Raw genomic sequence first — 19,413 nt, forward strand, 5'->3', positions numbered from 1 at the left:
TCTATCTATCTATCTATCTATCTATCTATCTATCTATCTATCTATCTATCTATCTATCTACCAGCAACACTGACTCTACTTTACTAGTTTGCCCTTTAAAACGGATAATCTAATTTCATCACCTCTCCCCTCTATCATATTCTTTAAACGTCTTACCTTGTAAACGTGCACTGGAATTGGTTTCCTATGTTGTGCTGTTAGTACTTGCTGCAATCTTCCATGAACTATTGGGAGGCTCCACAATCCACCATTGCAGTAAAAATACAGTCCATCGTTGTGAACACAGGGCACTGTGGCGGTGATATGTAAATGATATGTAAATTACTCGCTCCTTGCCCCTCCCCTCAAGCTCCTTCCCTCCGTGGCAATAAAGAGACACAAAGTTCCAGTGTTTTTATTTTTTTTTCAATGGCTAAATTATTGTAAATGACAAACTATACTGCCTGCACACATCTTCTTTTGGTATTGCTTAATTATGTCAGCAGTACTATGCCAGATGTCAATTATTTTATTTAAAAAAACATCACCCTGGGCATGGAATAAGCTGCAAAACACTATTAACTTACAAACACTCCCTCTTAATACCTTTAAAATCCCTTTAAAGACTGGCCTGAAGAAACATCTTGCGGCTTTACATAATCCTTAATTGAGATGAAATGTGTTATGGATACTGCTCTAATGGCCTGTACGTCCTTCTTCTTTAACTATTTTCTTTCTGTTGACTTTCACAGATTATTTGCATTTTAATGTAAAAATATTTTTTTTTATGTGAAACTGAAATTTGTGAAATTGTGGCGACATCTTGAGCAGCACTCTCTGGGAGAAGAGATTTTGTACCTCAGTGTCCTGGATAAATAAAGGATGGATACAATTACATTTCATGCAGTTTCTACAAAAATGGTCACTGCTAATGCAAAATGGTAACATTTCATCAAGCAACAACCTCTGGGACAGAAAAATGAAGCCAACATTAAAGTGTGAAAAACTGCAGTTCTTTGAATGTCCACTTCAGGCTGGCTCTGAAAGTAAGTCAAAACGTCTGGCACAAACTACGCTTTCGTTCTCGGTAGGTAATTTCCCCATTCATGTCAACTCTGCGGTGGGTGAATTTTGTAAGAACTTACCCTGTTGGAGTGCTTAAGGTTATGCATAACTGAAACTAAGAGTGTGGCCACCTTCAGTGCGAGGTGGGTACCATCACAGAACAGCCCCAGAGCCATTTACACAACCTACCTCCACTTTTTTGTTTATTTTTTGGATTAGCCAGGCGTTAGGTGGAGCTATCACAATTAACTTCTAAACCACTCTTCAGCATACCTTTTGGTGATGTCACGATGGGTTTCTCCATCTTTACATACCAGAAATAAATTAAATATATTTGTAGAACATTCCATGTGAACCATTACAGAAGCATAAAAAAATATTTTGGTAATTACCAATACTGTTAAGTATGGCAGCTCTGGCAAAAAACGCACATTGGGTATTGGTCTAATAAATTTGTTAAGCACTGTATGGAAATAGAACACATCTGTTAACAGTCTAAATTGTTGGTGGTGTTGTAATGCTATAGAGAATGTTCTTTTGTTACACCTAGAACTGCTTAGAACCAATCAATCAGGGTTTTTGAATATCACTGCCTATTTGAGTGTAGTTGCTGACCATGTGCATCCCTTTATGGCCTCTGTCTACCATCTTCTAATGGCTACCACCACAAAGTGTTATCTCAGACTGGTTTCATGCACAGGACAATGCATTTCAGTGCAGTCAAATTTAGTGTTGCAATCTGATTTGAACCCAGTGGAACACCTTTGAGATGTGGGAAAACTGGAAGTTGGCAGCATAAATGTGCTAGAAACATTCCTTTCAGATGTTCACAGGAGTCAAAGCTACAGAAACCATGTGATGTGATAATACTACAATACAGAGCAAAATTTCAAAAATATCTTTCCAGCATCTCTGTTGAGTCCCTGCCATCAAGGCCTGGCACTATGAAAAAAGGAAGGTCCTGCCCAGTACTAGTATGATGTTCCTGATAAACTACTCAGGGAGTGCATAATAACAAACTAAATATTAACTACACATCCAGAGTGGCACCACTGACAGTATCAACACCAATCTGGAGTGAAGAGTCGTAGCTTAACTGAAATACCAACCTTGGTGAGATGTCACAACCCTGTCGCATGAAGGCACCCAATGAGAACCAAAGAGAGTTAAAGATTCCAAACTCATTGGTGGATTCAGTTGTCAGTGGCAACGCTCCATCCTCGGGCTCCTCTAGCGTCCACTCATAAGGGCTGAACCTGGATACCTAAAGCAGCATAACATTTCCATGTCAATAGAAATATCATATTTTAGATTTCCAACACTCTTTTTATAGGAACTGAAATATTCCAGTGAGGCATTTGTATGCTATTTAAGAAATAAACAAGCAACAGAGAGATGACATGGCATCTAAAAATCATCAGACTGCAGAGGCTTCACACGACTTGAAACACCTTGGATTCTGTACCTTCCTACTCTTCCTCCAGACCTTGATTTCCAAATAAAAAGCAAATTTTATTTTCATCTAAAAAGAGGACTTTTGACTACTAAGCAAGAGTTCACTTCTTGTTCTCCTTAGCCCGGGTAAAATGCTTAAGACATTGCCACTGGGTTGGGAGTGACTGGACATTAGGGATGAGACAACTGTAGCTCCTGAAGACGTCTGGACTTGGTGGCTCTTGGTGAACTGACACCAGCGTTAGTCAACTCTTTATGAAGCCCTCGAGTTCTTGAATCAGTTTTGCAATCCTGTCAAGGCTGTTGCTTGTGCACCTTTTTTTTTTTTACCTGTTCCTTCAACTTTCCATTCATACGCATGATTACAGCACTCAGCATGCCTATGGACCGCACTTATGTAAATGGTCTGCACCTAAATAGTACTGTTCTACCTTAACAGTCCTCAAAACTACAGACCAATTTCACTCCTGCCCTTCCTGTCTAAAATCCTTGCGCGAACTGTCTTCATCTAAGTCTCTACTTTCCTCTCTAACAACAATCGGTATGAGCCGAATCAGTGTGGTTTTTGTCTGAATATCTGTAACAGAATCACTGCAATCTGCTTGAGCTGCTGGACAGCCTTCATCTCTATTGCTGTTTGATCTGTCAGCTGCCTTTGACACAGTTAACCACCAAATCCTCGTCTTCACAGTCACTGCGCTTGGAATCTCAGGATCTGCCCTCTGCTGGTTCATGTCCAACCTCTCAGGGACACTTAGAGACGGAAAACCAAGCACACCCACATTCACACCTACGGACAGTTTAGAATCACCAATTAACCTCGACAACCTAAAATCATGACCTAGAAGTCTGGGTCACAAATGCTGTTCCAACAACATAACACACATCAAAGTGGCAAATAAATGGCTAAGTCAGCCTAGAATTAAGGTTTTAAACTGATCTCCCCAAAGTCCTGACTGAAAGCCCATCAAGAACCTGTGGACTGTGCTAAAGAAACACGTCTGTCAGAACAAATTTAGTTGAACTGTACCAATTCTGTCAAGAGGAGCAGTCAAAGATACAACCGCAAGCTTACCAGAAACTTGTAGATAGCTACCAAGAGCCCATAAGTAAGGTGAAAATCAAACCAAATATTAGATTTGCTGTATGTGTATTTTTGACAGCACAGACTATCTATGTGAAGACCTGTAAAAAATCTAGGAAAAAAACAAAATGCACAATTGTTTTCCTCGGATCCTCAGTAGAACTTCTCTTTTAGACTCTTGAATACATTTCACCTCCCATCCAAGAGGCTTCTTCAGTTAGTTGGTAAAAATCTAATTCCAACAGTAGCCTCAAATACATCCTTGTCTGCAGACTTGTTGACTTCAGAGACCCCCAATATTAAAGAAAGATCTGAACTAAACCTGAAATTATCTGCACCTTTGTCATTTTGTTGTGACAGTAAACCAGGCAGATACAGTTTTGGGTCATTGTGTCTGGTTTCAGGCACTGAGTGCCACCACCCAGTGTGGAATTTTGCAGCAAGATATACTGTCCAGCATATCCTAGATATTTCTGGGGTAAAAATAGAAAAAGAAGAAGACTGCAGTTGTATGTGACATCCCATGTGACAGCTGTACAGATCACTACTTTAGTGAAACAGCAAGGACTGGCAAACAGAACGAGTGACACTAAGAAAGATCAGACTATTTTACGCACAAGATCATAGCATTCACAGCATCGCCGTGCAAAGGATCAAAGATAATCAACTATGAGTCAGCAGACCAAAGAAAAATCAAGTAAGACATTTATATTTGACACCAGAGAATATCGTTAAACATGGATGGCTGTTACCATCTAATCTACACATACGACCACCCGTCATCATTTGATCACAGTTGGGTAATGTGATGACAACTGTGTCAGTTTCAATGAGGTTGCTTTGTTTTGTACAGCATTTGTAGCCTGACGTTACTATGAAATTAGGTGTATAATCGTATGACAAGTTATCGAGGTTCCCAGATGCCTTAGATTTAAGTGTGAAGCAGACACTACATCCTTTAAATATTTAAATGATGCAATGAGAGAGCGGTTAGACTGTGGGAGCCTTGTGTATTGATTAGCTAAAACATTGTACCTGGGTTATATGATGAAATGCAAGCCCAGATTCTCAAAGACACAACATTTTCATGTGATGTTGTCTATTTCATGTCCATGTTATAGCACACACACATTTTAAGTGTGCCTTCAACAGAAAATGATCCATATATGTATTGCCTGGACCAAAAATTTATTCAGATATAATTCAAGGATTCAAGGATTCAATTCAGTATTGATGCATGTTCTTAACACTTCTTAACAATATTGATGCATGTTCTTAACACTTCTTAACAATATTGATGCATGTTCTTAACACTTCTTAACAATATTGATGCATGTTCTTAACACATCAATATTTACAACCCCTGACAGCCATGGTTACAGTAGACCACCCATGAGAGTGAATACAAAGCACATCAATACAAATAGACAGGCTTACTTACCAGGAAGAGTACAACACTAACTCCTATGTAGGCAAAGACAATGCACATCCAGATTTCATAGGCCAGTGGGTCCAGAAAAGAGAAGACTCCTGGTTTGGACTTCTGCGGCTTCTTAATCATGATGGAGATTCCCAAAGACATGAAGGGTTTGGAGAAATCTATCACCTCTTCCCGAACAAGAGTGATGGTCAGTGGTGCAACTGCTATGTCTGCTTTCTGTTTGAGAACAAAGACAATGTGACAGTGTTTAACAATGTGACCTCTTCATGGACATGTGTTGGTTGCTGGAAAGAAGAAAAAAAATTCAATTATGACATTTTAATATTTTTTCTATATCTGATGTGACGCCTCTTGCATTGTCATGCTCGGCAAATATATGACAGGCAAAGGAGGGATGTGAATTCATCAGTTTCACCTGGACTCCTGGTTGAGATAACAGACCCTTCCTACAGCTGACACTGACCATGTGTCCTCTCTTTTTTTTTGCATGTTTACCACTACAACACCTGTTGATCCATGGACTTCATTTACTGCCACTGCTGCTGACCAAAAAAACCTTTTGTTTGTTTTGTGTTTAAACAAGTTACATTAGTTTTGATAATTTGCTTTTCACATTTCCTGAAAACATGTTAATTTCACTTTTATATATTGCATTTACAGTGTGATATGATCTTGATATGATGAAGCTGTGATCCCAAATAAAATCATACACACCAGCTTCAGCAGTATCTTCGCAAGGTCTTTTGCTTTTGTTCTGGGGTTAATATGCACATTTCTCACCAAAACATTTCATCTATGGGACACAGAACCCGTCTCCTTCCTGAGTGGTATGGTGGCTGGACTTTCTCAAGGTGTTTATACATGAGTGTAATTGTTTGAACAGGTGGACGTGGAACCTTCAGGCATGTGGAAGCATGAACCAGACTTGTGGAGGTCCACAACTCTCTTCCTGATATCTTGGCTGATTTCTTTAGATTTTCCATGTTGTCACAAAAGGAAGCAGTGTGTTTGAGGTGTGCCTCCAATTAACTCAAATATTGTCAATTAACCTATCAAAAGCTTCCAAAGCCATGACATCATCATCATCATCTCTGCTTTCTAAATAGTTTGAAGGCATAGTGATCTTCGTGTATATAAACTTCTGACATTGAAAAAAGTTGTCAAAAATTCTCAAAAAACAATCTTTACTTCATTATTCTTGCAATTAGCAAATAGACATAATTCTGGTAATCCTAACTGAACTAAAACAGGAAAAGTTTAGTCTGATTTAATGACAGACAGGGAGAAAAAAAAGGTTTTATGTCATTTTATACAGTGCATGTAAACGTCTGGTTTCAACTGTACATATAATCTCCCTGTCCACCTTCCTGTAAACGTTTACATCACATATTGGCACACTGTCTGATTGCTCCCCATTCCTCACCAATGCAATACTGAATTGTCCTCAAATATCATTGTGTGTGTGTGTGTGTGTGTGTGTGTGTGATTTCAAAATCTTACCCCATACACCAGCTCTCCAACCATACCATTCCAGATCTTGGTTTCAGCATCTCTTGCTCCATATTTGCCATCTCCCACAATCCTTAGCTGGTAGCGTATGCCACAATGCTTTGCGATTTCCGCAGCCAGGTCAACACAGTAACCTAGCATCAGTTTGAAAAAAACAAACAAACATACGAATAAAGAAAGCCATCAGCAGTGGTGAACTCTTTCAATAGTTTGTGTGTTGCATGTGAGAATTGTAAAGAATTCCAGCCATTTTAATTTGTGGGTACTGATGCGAATAAGAGATTTTTGTTTTTAATGTTAAATAATTTAAATATGGAAATACTACAGGTCTGAAATAAGACTGTAGAGTATCTTCTCCGGCGTTTTAACACATAAGCAGAAATATGTAAATTAAAACTAAAAAATATCATTACACACAAAAACACACTTATAGTATGTAACATGACATACCCTCATACTGGTCATTGTCTTGAAACAGTTCAGCGTTCTTCTTTAGCATAACGTAGGGCGCTTCCTATATACACAAACACAATCATGTTTAATGTTTTATCACAGATATTAATAACATGACATATGAAATGCTTTTCTTCATGTGGTTGTGTGCTTTCCATATTACCAACAAAATCTGTTAACTCACTCACAATTTTGTTACTCTGCCTTTCGAGGTGCAGAAAATACAGGTTTTCCATTTATTAATCCCATGGGTATGTTTCTGACCTCCACTCTTACTTTGTAACTTATGATAAAAGCTTCATTGTCCATCGGTAACAACATGAATAAACAGACAATGACTAAACAGAACTTTAGAAACATGTTGAAAAGAAATGTCATTGATCAATAAGCCATGGGACTTCCTACAGCAATTGACAATAGTTTGACAAATTGAAAAAAAAAAAATCCTTGCAAAAATAGCTTGCATCCTTTTGTTTTTCTCGCTTGGTCTGGACCTTCATATTGGGTGGAATTGTGAAAAATTCTCTGCATTCATGTGTTACCAGTATAGTTGTAACGATGACCGTCTTGTTTTCCATTCCCATCGTGTCATTAGGGTAAAGGTCTGACTTTGTCACCACCATCTTGTCCACCTCGTTCCAATAACCAATCTAAGAAAACACACATACAGAGTGGAATGTATATGTATGTATCTTCCAAATTGCTACATACAATGATAGTATTAATTTCTGCAAATTGATTCTTCACTCACCTTAACAGGTCCATTGTTCTTTAGCTCCATGATTGTCACCGAGTAGTTGACCCTCTTTCCATACTGGTCAAACTGAATGTTCCCTGTTAAACCATCTACACGCACCTACACACACATCACATTACTTGAAGTATGTACTGAAAAAAATAATGCTATTGTTAATAATTGTTGAATAATAACTGTTACATAATAAAAATGGCAAAGGAAACATCCTTGGATTTCAGGCTCCCTCTCTGATCTGATTTTGCAAAACAAGTAATTACACAAGTGTAATTATTTTACATAAAATGTCCCTATGCCCCAAAAATCTCTTTCTCTTTTTAGCGTACATCTGCTGGTTAGGATTTGAGAGTCAGTTGTGAAACAGGATGAAAATACACAATAAAGTTATGTCCATATTTGATTAGGTTTATTTTAGGTTTAAAAATACAACAGTTCTTTTTATGTAAAGCAAGTGCTCAGATAACAAAGAGTGCTGCATTAAACAGCGTAAACTGCAGCATCCAATGAGAAAGCATTCTTTCATATACCTGTAAGACCATGCATGTGAGACAAATATGACCCAGGTGCCAAGTTTAAGTCAACGATTTACAAGTTTTCAGTTTAAGTGTCATATAACTCTGACAGAGCGTTACGTTTTTTATTTCACAATGCTGAAAAATGATCACAGAGGCAATCGTTTTTGTAATCATGATGACCATGAGCTCAACTTATCTACCTACAATGTGGGCATGCATTTGAGTGACGACTCCTGTGCCTTGCCTTGTTTTAATGTGGCCCTCTGCATCAGAGGATAACATTTTTTTTTGTTACTTTCACTTGCCTGCCTCTCATGTCTGCATCTGGGTCCTCTCCTGATTTGTCCTGGACAGTTACCTGTTTGAGGGCACGTTCAATCTCCACCCCCTGTGACCAGGGAACTGCTGGATTGGCCAGACAGTCTCCACTGTTTCCACGACGACTCATGTCTATTCTCTGTTTGTGCAGGAAGCGGAATGCCTCAGTCATCACATGGACAGCATCATAGGTAAGGGCTGAGGTATACTGAAAGACACAGAGACAGAGACAACAAATGAGTACATAGCATCAGTGGAATTACTGGAAATGACCATATCAGACCCGCAATGTATAGTTTTTAGCTGCGGTTTGGCATTTTTAACAGCATCACTCCCTGCTCCACATATGGTTGCCCTTTTAATGAGCAAAATGCCTCAAAGCTCTGCACCGCATTTGATAAGCAGAGTGTATTCCAATCTGAACATCCAAACACTAATCATTTAACTGACTGTTTTAATTCAAAATGTAATTAATTCAATCTTAATGGACTTCTTAAGGTCAGATCTAAGTCCTGTTCCAACAACAACATTTACAGCTGTAAAAGGGAATGCAGAAAAGCAGAGCACAGATGGAAGAAGTCTGATCTCTAAATACACAACATTATGAAAGACTTACTAGTGTAATATAACAGTTGGGTCAAGCTTGCCATAACAAGCTATTTTTCTGAGCTTGTTTCCTTCAAAGCAACACAATCATCTCCTCAAACTACATACCCATTTCCAAACATTTAATGTCAAAAAAATTTGAAATAAATCGTCTGTCATCAACTTTTAGCTGCATTAGAAAACTTTTTTTTTTTTAAGTTTCACTCTGGATTCCAGAGGTTCCACACCACCGAGACAGCATTGCTCAGAGTAACCAGTGATCTTTTAATGGCCACTGATGACGCCATGTGCCCAGTCTTGGTGCCGTCGGACCTCAGTGCAGTCTTGACACTGTGGCTTACAGCATCCTGCTGGATGAACTGATGCAGTGGGTAGGGATATCTGGGACAGCTTTAGCCTGGTTTTCATCTCATCTGTCAAACAGGAAGTTCTGTGTATCCACCAAAACACCATGCATCATCATTTTCCTCCGCCAAATATGGTGTCCCACAGGGGTCAGTTTTGGGACCTATTCTATTGTCATTATACATGATCCCCCTTGGACACATTATTGAGAAATAAGGTGTAGCTTTGTTAGATGTTCTGAACCTGATACAAATTGACACATTCATGGTCTTCACGTGTTGCACTTTAAACAGAAGTCTTTCTGTTTACAGTGGACTTTGTGTGCAAACTTTCTGTGTACACAATTTTTTGAGCAGCACAAACTCTTGTGGACTTGGAAAGATGTCGAAATATATGTCACATCGACCCTTGTGGACACTGGTGTACTTGCAAATGTGGAAAATATAACATTGGCCTTATACTACTTTCTAACGGTGTCTAATTTGAGCACTCTGTTTTACACATGTACAGTAAATCTAAACATTTTGCGAAAGCACAGTTTGTTCTTGTATTGTGATGGTGCACTGAAGACAATTTTGGCCTACCTTGTGTACTTGCAAACATGAAAAGTACAACTCTGGCCCTATGCTATTAATTTTTGTACTATTACTTTTTAACTTTAATTTTACTTTCTTTTGTTACTCAGTAGTAGCATAATTTTGCTGCCCTGAACCATGGGCTACCTCCAAGGATTCGTGTACGATCTGAGTGTTTTCAGTCATCATCACACAGCATATTCTGTTTCCTAAAACAACACATACTCATTTAAACTACCATAGGAAGTAATGTTGAATGTCTAAATCTTACTCTGATCCGTGTATCAGCACCAGGATACTCCTTTTCTTCCAAAGCCTCCCATCGTTGGTCGAACTTTGCCACCACGGGATCATCAAAATCTACTATCTGAAAACCAGACACATTCGCACCTCCATACTGGATTTTCGAGAGGTCACCATCCACAAAACCCTGAAACAATATCAACAACAAAGAACAAATTTCAACAAAGAATAGAATGTACTTTTGACAAATGATTAGTTCAGTGGCCTCTCCTCTATCACATGCTGCCTGATTACCTCTTCCTCCTGTGGCAGCTTGTATGAATGTGACTGCTTGCTCCGCTATCTACTGTAAATATGTTGTTGAACCTCAGTCTAAGTTCTTATAAAATAACTGGAATTTTAAATATACTGTTATTTTTCAGTCATATATTATTATACATGCATTATACATTTGGTCAGGCTAATCTAGAAATGGGAAAATTGCTCACCAAGTTTGCGATGATGTAGTGGTATCCCTTGACATGCCTGCCGATAGTGATCACCTAATGGGGAAAGACAACAAGGTGTATCACTAATAAAGCACAACAGTTCAATATAAATGCTCAGAAAAGTCATTGCTGTACTTTTCAAACATTTGCCAGCCTCGTGTTGTTCTGTGAAAACCACTGTCTATATGTTCATGCTGCAGTTGATCAAAACTTCACAAATTTCTGAGATACATACAGTACCAGTCAAAAGTTTGGACACACCTCTTCCAAGAGTGTATTTTTATTTATGTAACTATTCTTTATTTTCCCTATTTTCGACAGGACACCAGTCACCAATTCAATTCAATTCAGTTCAATTCAATTGTATTTATATAGTGGAAATTCACAACAGATGTCATCCCATAGCACTTCACATAGGAGGGTAAACACCTTACAAATTTAAAACAGATACCTGACAAATCCCAAGTTTCATTTGGATTCCCTTGGAGCAAGAACTTGGCCACAAAGTGCCCAGCATATGTGGGAACTCTTTGAAGATGGTTGGACTGGTATTGTATGTGACATATGTGATATACGACAGAGGCAGTTTTTTTTTCCTCACTGTGGATAGATGTAATAATGTGGCAGATGATAGCAAATGCGTTACAGAAATGATAAACTTAATACAGAGGAGGTAGCAGACAAGAAACTTACTGGTATTCTTACCATTCTCCCCTCATTATTTCCCCTTTTGGCTGACTTATACTGGTAGTATGAATTAGGTCTGGACCACAATATCCGAATATCCAAATATTCGGTCATTGTGGTGGCATCCAGACAGCAATTTTAATATTCACTTTGCCCCCCACCGGTCGTTGGTTCGAATACATATCCGAATATCAGAAATTGCTATTCAGACCAGCCCTAGTATGGATTAGTAATGAGACTGGAATCAACCTGTTCCATGATGTCTTTGACTTTGTCTTGTTCACAGTCCAGGATGATGCGTCGCTCCTTACGGATCTCCAGGTCCTGAAAAGCAGATAAGCATGTCTATAGTCTCATAGTCTTTAATTTTGTGCAGCCCTGCAGTTGAAACATAACCCTGAAAATAATACGTGGTATTTTCCTGAGGTGCAATGACATTCATTTCTGACCTGTACCAGGTAGTTTTGCTATTTTGGTAGTTTCGCTTAGCCGCTTCATTATCATTCTGTTAGAAATGCTCTGCCCTGCTTGAATTTCTTTATACCAATCACAGTAGTTGTGGATGGTTTCAGAGCTCCCTCAAAAGAGTGATGAGTGAAATTGTTTTGATGGAACATTTGCAGGCAGGGAATCTAGAGCTTTTATTAAAATGGCTAACTCACATTTAAAATAAATAAATAATAAAATTTAAAAAATCTTGACTGCCTTGAAACTTGAAATTTTCAGTGTGGTAGTTTGTGACATGCATTTTTGTAAGCTTCTCTCTGTTTTATCGTGCTATTGTAATGCACACTACTGGCAAATCAGCTTAGGAGTCTCCAACAAATTACTGGACTTGTCATCTTGTCATCTGCGGGCAGCAGCAAACTGGTAAAGCTTTATTTCACAAAAAGTATCATATTAACCTGCTATACAGAAACTGATATGTAGCTGTAATATCTCAATAAGCTTTGTAATTTGGTACTAAGTATAAAACTCTTTCGTATTTCTAGCACACCCCAGATTTTCAAACAAAATGCTCAACGTCCTATCAGAGTTTACGATACAAAAACAGAAAAACGACATTTTCTAGTGATGCTGGTATGAAATTACTTGGCTTGTAATTCATAAGTATTGACCTGTGCCATAGCACAGTTTCCTTGTAGCTAATTACAAATAGATTTCAACAAAACTTAAATTAATAAAATGACACACGCATCACAAAATGATCCAACTGTCATCACTGAGCCTCCGTTAGTGGGTGAGATTAACCACCTTTTGTCTTATAGTGTCTGTTTTTATGTATCCTGCAGTGCTGTGTAAGAATGGAATATCAGTACCTGAAACAGGGAGCGGTAGGCTTCATCTTTTCTTTCATCTTTTAGGTTTCCTACATTTATTGCTGTGACGACCCATTTCTTCTCTGCTGCAGTGTCCAGTATTACTTGAAGAGTAGAAAGACCTACAAACACACAAATGCACACACAAGACATAATTAGTAAAATCATAATACTTAACATTAAAAATGTCCAGTATTGTACTGTACAGGGGCAAAAGAATAACACTGCAGGTACATTAGAAATACACCTCTTGAATGTGCAAAATGTTAATATATTTTTTGCACCTTTAAATCGGGCAGAGGTGGCCATGGCTGTTAGTGCGAAAGGTAACTCCATGTTTAGTTCACAAGAATTTATGTAGCCACTGCCACATTCAACTACATCGTGATAACTGCCGGCAACCTGGTTTCTTTTCTTGAACAATAAAATGCGCTACAGGAGTGACAGAGCCCCCTAGTGGAATGGCATGCAACATGTTCGTACAACAAAAGAGTAACAATGTCAAGCACAGACTTGAGTGTGTATGCATAGCACAACAGTTGATTATTGAGTGTCATTGGTGCAGAATACGTAATAAAATCCTCCTTGAATTATCTGAACTCTCCATGAAGTTTTCAGTTAACCATTTTACATGTCCTCGTCCCCTATGTGGACGGGTTTTTCATGGATTTACTTACCCTCTGTTTTCTTCTACCTTCTCATACCTTCCTGACATTAAACTGGGGTGCACAGTATTATTACGGAATTTGTGTAATGAAAGCTGATAGTGATACTATCCCCACATATGTGAAACATCACACTCACACTGCAGCTATACTTCAGCTGTAAGAAGCTGTGACCTTTACTGACAGCTCAAACCATTTTTGATAAATAATCACCAGTAATGTTGACACAATGACGAATGGTTTTTCACACAGAAGAACCGGCGCCGCCGCGCTCTGAAACCCAATCATCTTGCTGTTGCTGTGCAAAGCGAGGAGAGAAGAAGAATAGTGTAGCACGAAGGTCAGAGAGACTGTGTGCTCGTCGTGTCAAATTGGTTGAATTTTGACCACTGCGCGGTATGACATTGGACTGCATGGCCAATAGAAACGAGGCATCTCGCCTGCATGAAATGCAAAGTGAAGGAAGAGCCAGTGCTGTGTGACTGAATTTTCTGAATTACATGATACAACTTTCTAGTTGTATTGAGACTCGGGGAGAAAAAGTTTTCATAATCGCAAGGACATGGTGTGAAGTCTTTACCTTGCTATGTGAAGTGCTATGAGATGACATATTGTGAATTGGCGCTATGTACAAAAATTTTAATTTAATTAACCGGTGCTAACGATTGCTGCGTACTGGCAAGGCTAGTAGTAATGCTTGCTACTTAACATGGGACAATTACATCTTCGCTGTTGAAGTGTTTGCATCAAACTGAAAGCTTTTTGCTTGAGATGACGGTGACATTGCCCCACTGGAATTTCTGAAATCTCACTAATCTGCGACTCCTCAGGAGCTGTGCGCTGAAACCCACAGCAAGCGCAGTGCGTCCTGTGTGAAAGCTGTTTAAGTGGATAAAGGTAAATAAAAGGAGATGTGCAAGAGACTCTGGTAAGTTCAGAAAATTACACCACTTCACTGCAATGCACCTTTCAAACCAGGGGCCTCATTTATCATCAGTACGTAGAAAATGTTCTAAATTCTGTCGTATGAATGAAATTTAGTGTGTGAACACAAAAAAATGTGTATTTATCAAACATGTGTACAAGTGTCGTACGCACATCAGTAAGTCATCAGTGCTATAAATCCCACTTGTTCTTAACCACTGTGTTCGTGTACGTTGCCTTCAGAAACGCCTCCAAATCACCATGTACGGCAACAACACGCCTCTTTATAAAACAAGTGGATTTTTTCCCCCTCTTCACCTTTCATTATCATGACAAAGAGGGCAACAAAGAGGAACTTTTTGGAAACTGAACTTGAGGTACTTGTCAGCCAGGTTGAAGCTAACCAGAAAGTATTGTTTGGTTTGTGAAATGTTGGGACAAGCAGCAAAAGAAAAAAATATGGATTATGGATTCCAAAATTCTTGGTGGTCTAACAACACCAGAACCAGATCTGTCTAGGAAAATATCAAACACCTGATTAAAATCACCCCCCCAGAAGTTAATCAGCCTTATGTTTAAAATTCATATATTCTGCCACAGTTTTGGAGGAAAATTCACATCAACATCTAACCAACCACAGATGTGCACATCTCCAGGGGTAGTGTTCAGGTTCAAACCCCCTGTGGTTGCTCTTTGTTCAATTGCAATGTATTTCTGTATTTGAAAGGGTTTTCTAAATTTGTAGCATTGTTGTGTTTGGTTGTGTTTTTTATATTTGCATACTCTTCTGTATTTGGATGTCTGTTCTCGATTTGGATGGGGTTGTGTAGATTTGGTTGTGTTTCTAGTTTACAGCTGATTTCTGTATTTGATTATATAATCTATATTTGGTATGGTTTTAGGAATTAACAGTACTCTCACATGTCCCTTCAAAAAATCAGCGTGTAGTGTAGTGTAGGGAGGTTCTTGAAGAAGGACAACACTAAATGAAAATCTTTTAGGCAGAGCCTGGCAACAAAGCAAACAAACAGGGCTGCCATGGAGACTCAATACAGACATTTGTCAGGTGACTCATATTCAGGAACAATTTCAGAAACTAGAGGTATGCTAGCTGCATCAAACTCAAGAACAGCCCCAATAACAGGAGAAATGTCATCTGACTCTAACTCAAGAACAGGTCACTCATCAGAGTTAGAAACAAAGGAATCATCTGCTCACTCAGGGAAAGTCTTTTTGCTCTTCTTTGTTGCAGACAGACTCAGGAACTAGGGAAATGTCAACCGACTGACTAAATAACAGAAGGAATGTGACTCGAGAGCAACAACTAATTGCAATAGTAAACCATGGAAATGGCATGGCATCAGTCAACTCAGGTGCATACTCAGGAACAGTAGAAATGTCAGCCTTCTCTGACACAGAAACCGGCTTGGGAACAAGAGAGGTAATGGCCGACTCAGACTTGGGAACAGACTCTGGAACAGTAGAGACATCAGTCAACCCAGTTACAGGAGAGTCCGATTAAACCACACGCTCACGAACAAATGAAACATCAGATGACCCAGCAATAGAAGATGTGTCGATTGACCTGGAAATAAACTTGGGAACAGGAGGGGCATCAGCTAGTCCAGGAGCAGGAGTGATGTTGGCTGAGTGCAGGAGAAAACTTTGGAACAGGCTGGCTGGCTCAGGTGTAGGAGAGGTGGTGACCAACTCAGAAGCAGACTTGGTGTTGGTCATGTTGTTAATGGCTAGCAGGCCAGATGCTACCTGGTTGGCTGCTATCAGTATGGAAGGTACGCTTTGGGGCTGCACGGTGACTCAGTAGTTAGCACCTTCACCTAGAAGATCCCCAGTTCGCATCTTAGTTAGGACGCCTGGGATCTTTCTGCGTGGAGTTTGCATGTTCTCCCTGTGCAGCGTTCTCACCGACGGTACTCCAGCTTCCTCCCACAGTCCAAAACATGCTGAGATTAATTGGGGAATCTAAATCGTCCATAGGTGTGGATGTGAGTGTGCTTGGTTGTCTCTCTGTGAAGCCCAGTGATAGAGTGACAACCTGTCCAGGTGTCACCTGCCTTCGCCTTGAGTCAGCTGGGATAGACTTCAGTGTCCCTCGCGACCCTATTGAGGATCAAGCGGTGCATAGATGGATGGATGGTATGTTGGGGCGGGTAGGTTGCAGACTAGCAAAGTAGAGGTCATTATACTCATTGCTGGCAAACCAGAGGTTAGCCAACACAGAGGCAGGGGCAGGCAGGAAGCAAGCTGACTAAGAAAGCACTAATTGACTTGGGGCAATCAGGCTGTTGGTAAGCTGACTCAGGAGCAGGAGGCCAGCAGGCCGATTGCTGAACCCAACATGAAAGCTACAAAACAGGTTAGGATTGGCTTGCAACATTTTCCTAAAGTTTGCTATAGTTGACCAGTCTCTGCTGTGCCCAGAATATCCATTCGCAAAAGACTTGGGAAACAGTGCTCTCAAAATCAACAATATCCTCCAGCTTAAGCTTAAGCTGTGAAACACTTTCACTCTTGAAGGCTTCAAGGATTGCACCCAACCCTTACTGTTGGGTTCTGTTCAAAAGTCGGACCCAAACGCAAACAGGCAAAATAAACAAAAAGTTACAGGTGGGATGTACAAAGCCTGGCAGGACAAAAAAAAAAAAAAGCAGATGGAGATCCAGATGTAATACTTCAACCAAATAGTCAATCAAAAGTCCAACAAATTCAATTTAAAGAACAAAAAAGGAAGAGGCCCAAAAAAACTTAAGAGAAACATGAAGAATACACATAGATCAGGGAAAGTGGACCAGGAAGTGAGTAATGACCTGACAAAGACAATGGGAGAAGCACAAAGCTAAATACACCAGGGAGGTAACTGTGAGCAGGTAAGGACAATCATGGCATCACAGAGGCAAGAAAACAATACAAGACCCCAACCCCAACCAAGACACCATACAACTGGAACTAATTACAGTCAAACCCCAAAACAAGGTTGAAAAATTGAAACAAAACCCTTAATCTATTTGTTCAACACCCACAATTTAGTTTAAGTCTGAATACACAGTTTGCAAAAGTTAGTTGTGGTTAAATTTTTACTGCGATATGTATTGTATGTCTATTGTGATATTAATAAAGTTTTGAGAAGATACACACTTTATCTATCAAGAAAAAATCACACTGTCACAATCATGTCATGGGAAGAGATAAAAAAACATTTTATGCCAACTTTATGGGCAACAGTGTAGTATTGCAAAGACCGTATTGTATTATATTATCCCAAGAAAGCAATTCACTCTCAGAGTTTCCAAATACAGAATTACAAGCAGAGGTTTCAGCTACGCTTACTGTGAAATCAGCTCCCAGTTTGGGCAGACAAACTCTCTGCTTTGATGATTAGGCTTAAAACTGCACTGAGCACCTCTCCTCCACTCTATCTGTGCATTTATATGCCACTAACTTTGTGTTTCATCCTCTCTGCTTGTATACATAAATCTGGAGCTATATGTCTCTGATCTGCAGAGGTTGACCAACCTCCAAAGTGTTCACTGTTCTTTTACGCCCTGTTTGTCTGACTCTCGATCAACTATCTTGTTCTCTTCCTCTCATCCCAACCAGTCAAGGCAGATGGCCGCCCTCCCTGAGTCTGGTTCTGCAGGGTTTTTTCGTTGTACCTCAAGATAAAGGGGAGGTTTTTTTTTGGTTTGTTTTCCTTGCCACTATTGCAAAAAGTGAATCCAAAGGAAACATTGGAATTGTTTGTTTTCTCTGCATATGTTTTTAAAGGTATTCACTTTACCGGTGTGAAGTTATTCAAGAAATAACTTCACATGGAATTGAAATAAATGGGCAGGAATTAAAAATAGACTTGATGATATAATACAAAGAGCAACAAACCAAGCACTGAGGGTAGGATGTCGTGGTGTAATGGAATAAACAGAGCACTTTGGAGTGTGGGATACAAATTCTGTTTAAAGCCATGAGTGAGCCAGCTCGACACTTTTGGGGCATTTTAAGTGTGTCTATATTCCTATGCTTGCGTGGTGGGAAGGGCTTTTGACAGAAAGTAGGAGGAGGGCTATATTTTCAAATGCCTACTGCAGCTTTATTACGTGTTATATCAAAGCTTTATCAGTGTCGGTGAATATAGAAAAAGTAATTGCCCAAATATGTTCATTTACAAACAAAGCTTTCAAATTCCACAGGTTGTTTACCTCATAAGTAAAACCCGTCACCAAAATAAAGGGAAGTTATGTTCAAAGCATAGAGCAGTTACATATATGTGACAAATAATGTGAATTTCCTTACCTCTGTCACTGTCGTAGAGATAGGCAAACTTATCCCATTTGTAGTACTCCACTAATGAAACGAGTGGCCCCTTGATGTCCGGCCTCATTTGGAGAACAAACTGATTCATTCCTTCGGCTGGGAACGAAGGTGTGATGAAGGAGACATGAAGAGTCTCACAAAAGGAGGTGATGGTGTTGACCGACTTCTTGTCATAGAAGCCAAAAATGGCATAGACACCCCGAGAGAACTGGGAACAAACTATAAAAAGAGAGAGAGAAAGATTTTAGTAACATTTTTCAAAGATAGACAAGACAAACAAAAAGGATAAGACTCAACCACGGGAGGCAAGATTTGGGTAAATCTTGAGAAATGATGACTCTCACCTGATCTAACAGCTGATTGGTTTAGATGTTGACTCAACATTATGACGTTTGAGATAAACTTATATCTTAGTCAACATGTAACCCCACACCCTGCTGCTGCCACCTGTTATTGTCCACTTTCCAGGCAAGGCGCAGTGCAACAAGCCGATAAACTCCCAGCCATCAGGCACCTGATCCTGATGCTCTTATAACCCTCCTGGATATAAAAGCACCACTTCTCCCGTCATTCCTTGCAAGACTGTCTGCTAATTATGTGTACTGGCTCATTCCCCCTTGTGTTGCTTATTCCAGTTTTGGTTCTTTCCACTAACTTCT

The 19,413-nt window shown here is 39.5% G+C and overlaps 1 protein-coding gene across 1 annotated transcript in view; it reads right to left on the reverse strand.

Annotated features, from left to right (window-relative positions):
- LOC103367200 (glutamate receptor 2-like) overlaps positions 1-18,973 on the reverse strand; it is a gene marked incomplete at its 5' end in the record, with an annotated part of 58,626 nt that extends 39,653 nt beyond the window's left edge. Inside the window, 12 exons of the mRNA XM_008295158.1 lie at positions 2,154-2,308; positions 5,025-5,240; positions 6,525-6,667; positions 6,984-7,047; positions 7,529-7,636; positions 7,738-7,842; positions 8,614-8,781; positions 10,371-10,529; positions 10,831-10,884; positions 11,767-11,841; positions 12,837-12,958; positions 18,734-18,973. Coding sequence (XP_008293380.1) covers positions 2,154-2,308; positions 5,025-5,240; positions 6,525-6,667; positions 6,984-7,047; positions 7,529-7,636; positions 7,738-7,842; positions 8,614-8,781; positions 10,371-10,529; positions 10,831-10,884; positions 11,767-11,841; positions 12,837-12,958; positions 18,734-18,973 — 1,609 coding nt within the window. The remainder of the gene's footprint in view (positions 1-2,153; positions 2,309-5,024; positions 5,241-6,524; positions 6,668-6,983; positions 7,048-7,528; positions 7,637-7,737; positions 7,843-8,613; positions 8,782-10,370; positions 10,530-10,830; positions 10,885-11,766; positions 11,842-12,836; positions 12,959-18,733) is intronic.
- Positions 18,974-19,413: the final 440 nt, after the last annotated feature.

This window comes from Stegastes partitus, unplaced genomic scaffold, assembly GCF_000690725.1.
Source record: "Stegastes partitus isolate 25-593 unplaced genomic scaffold, Stegastes_partitus-1.0.2 Scaffold1025, whole genome shotgun sequence".
NCBI classification, from domain to species: domain Eukaryota; kingdom Metazoa; phylum Chordata; class Actinopteri; family Pomacentridae; genus Stegastes; species Stegastes partitus.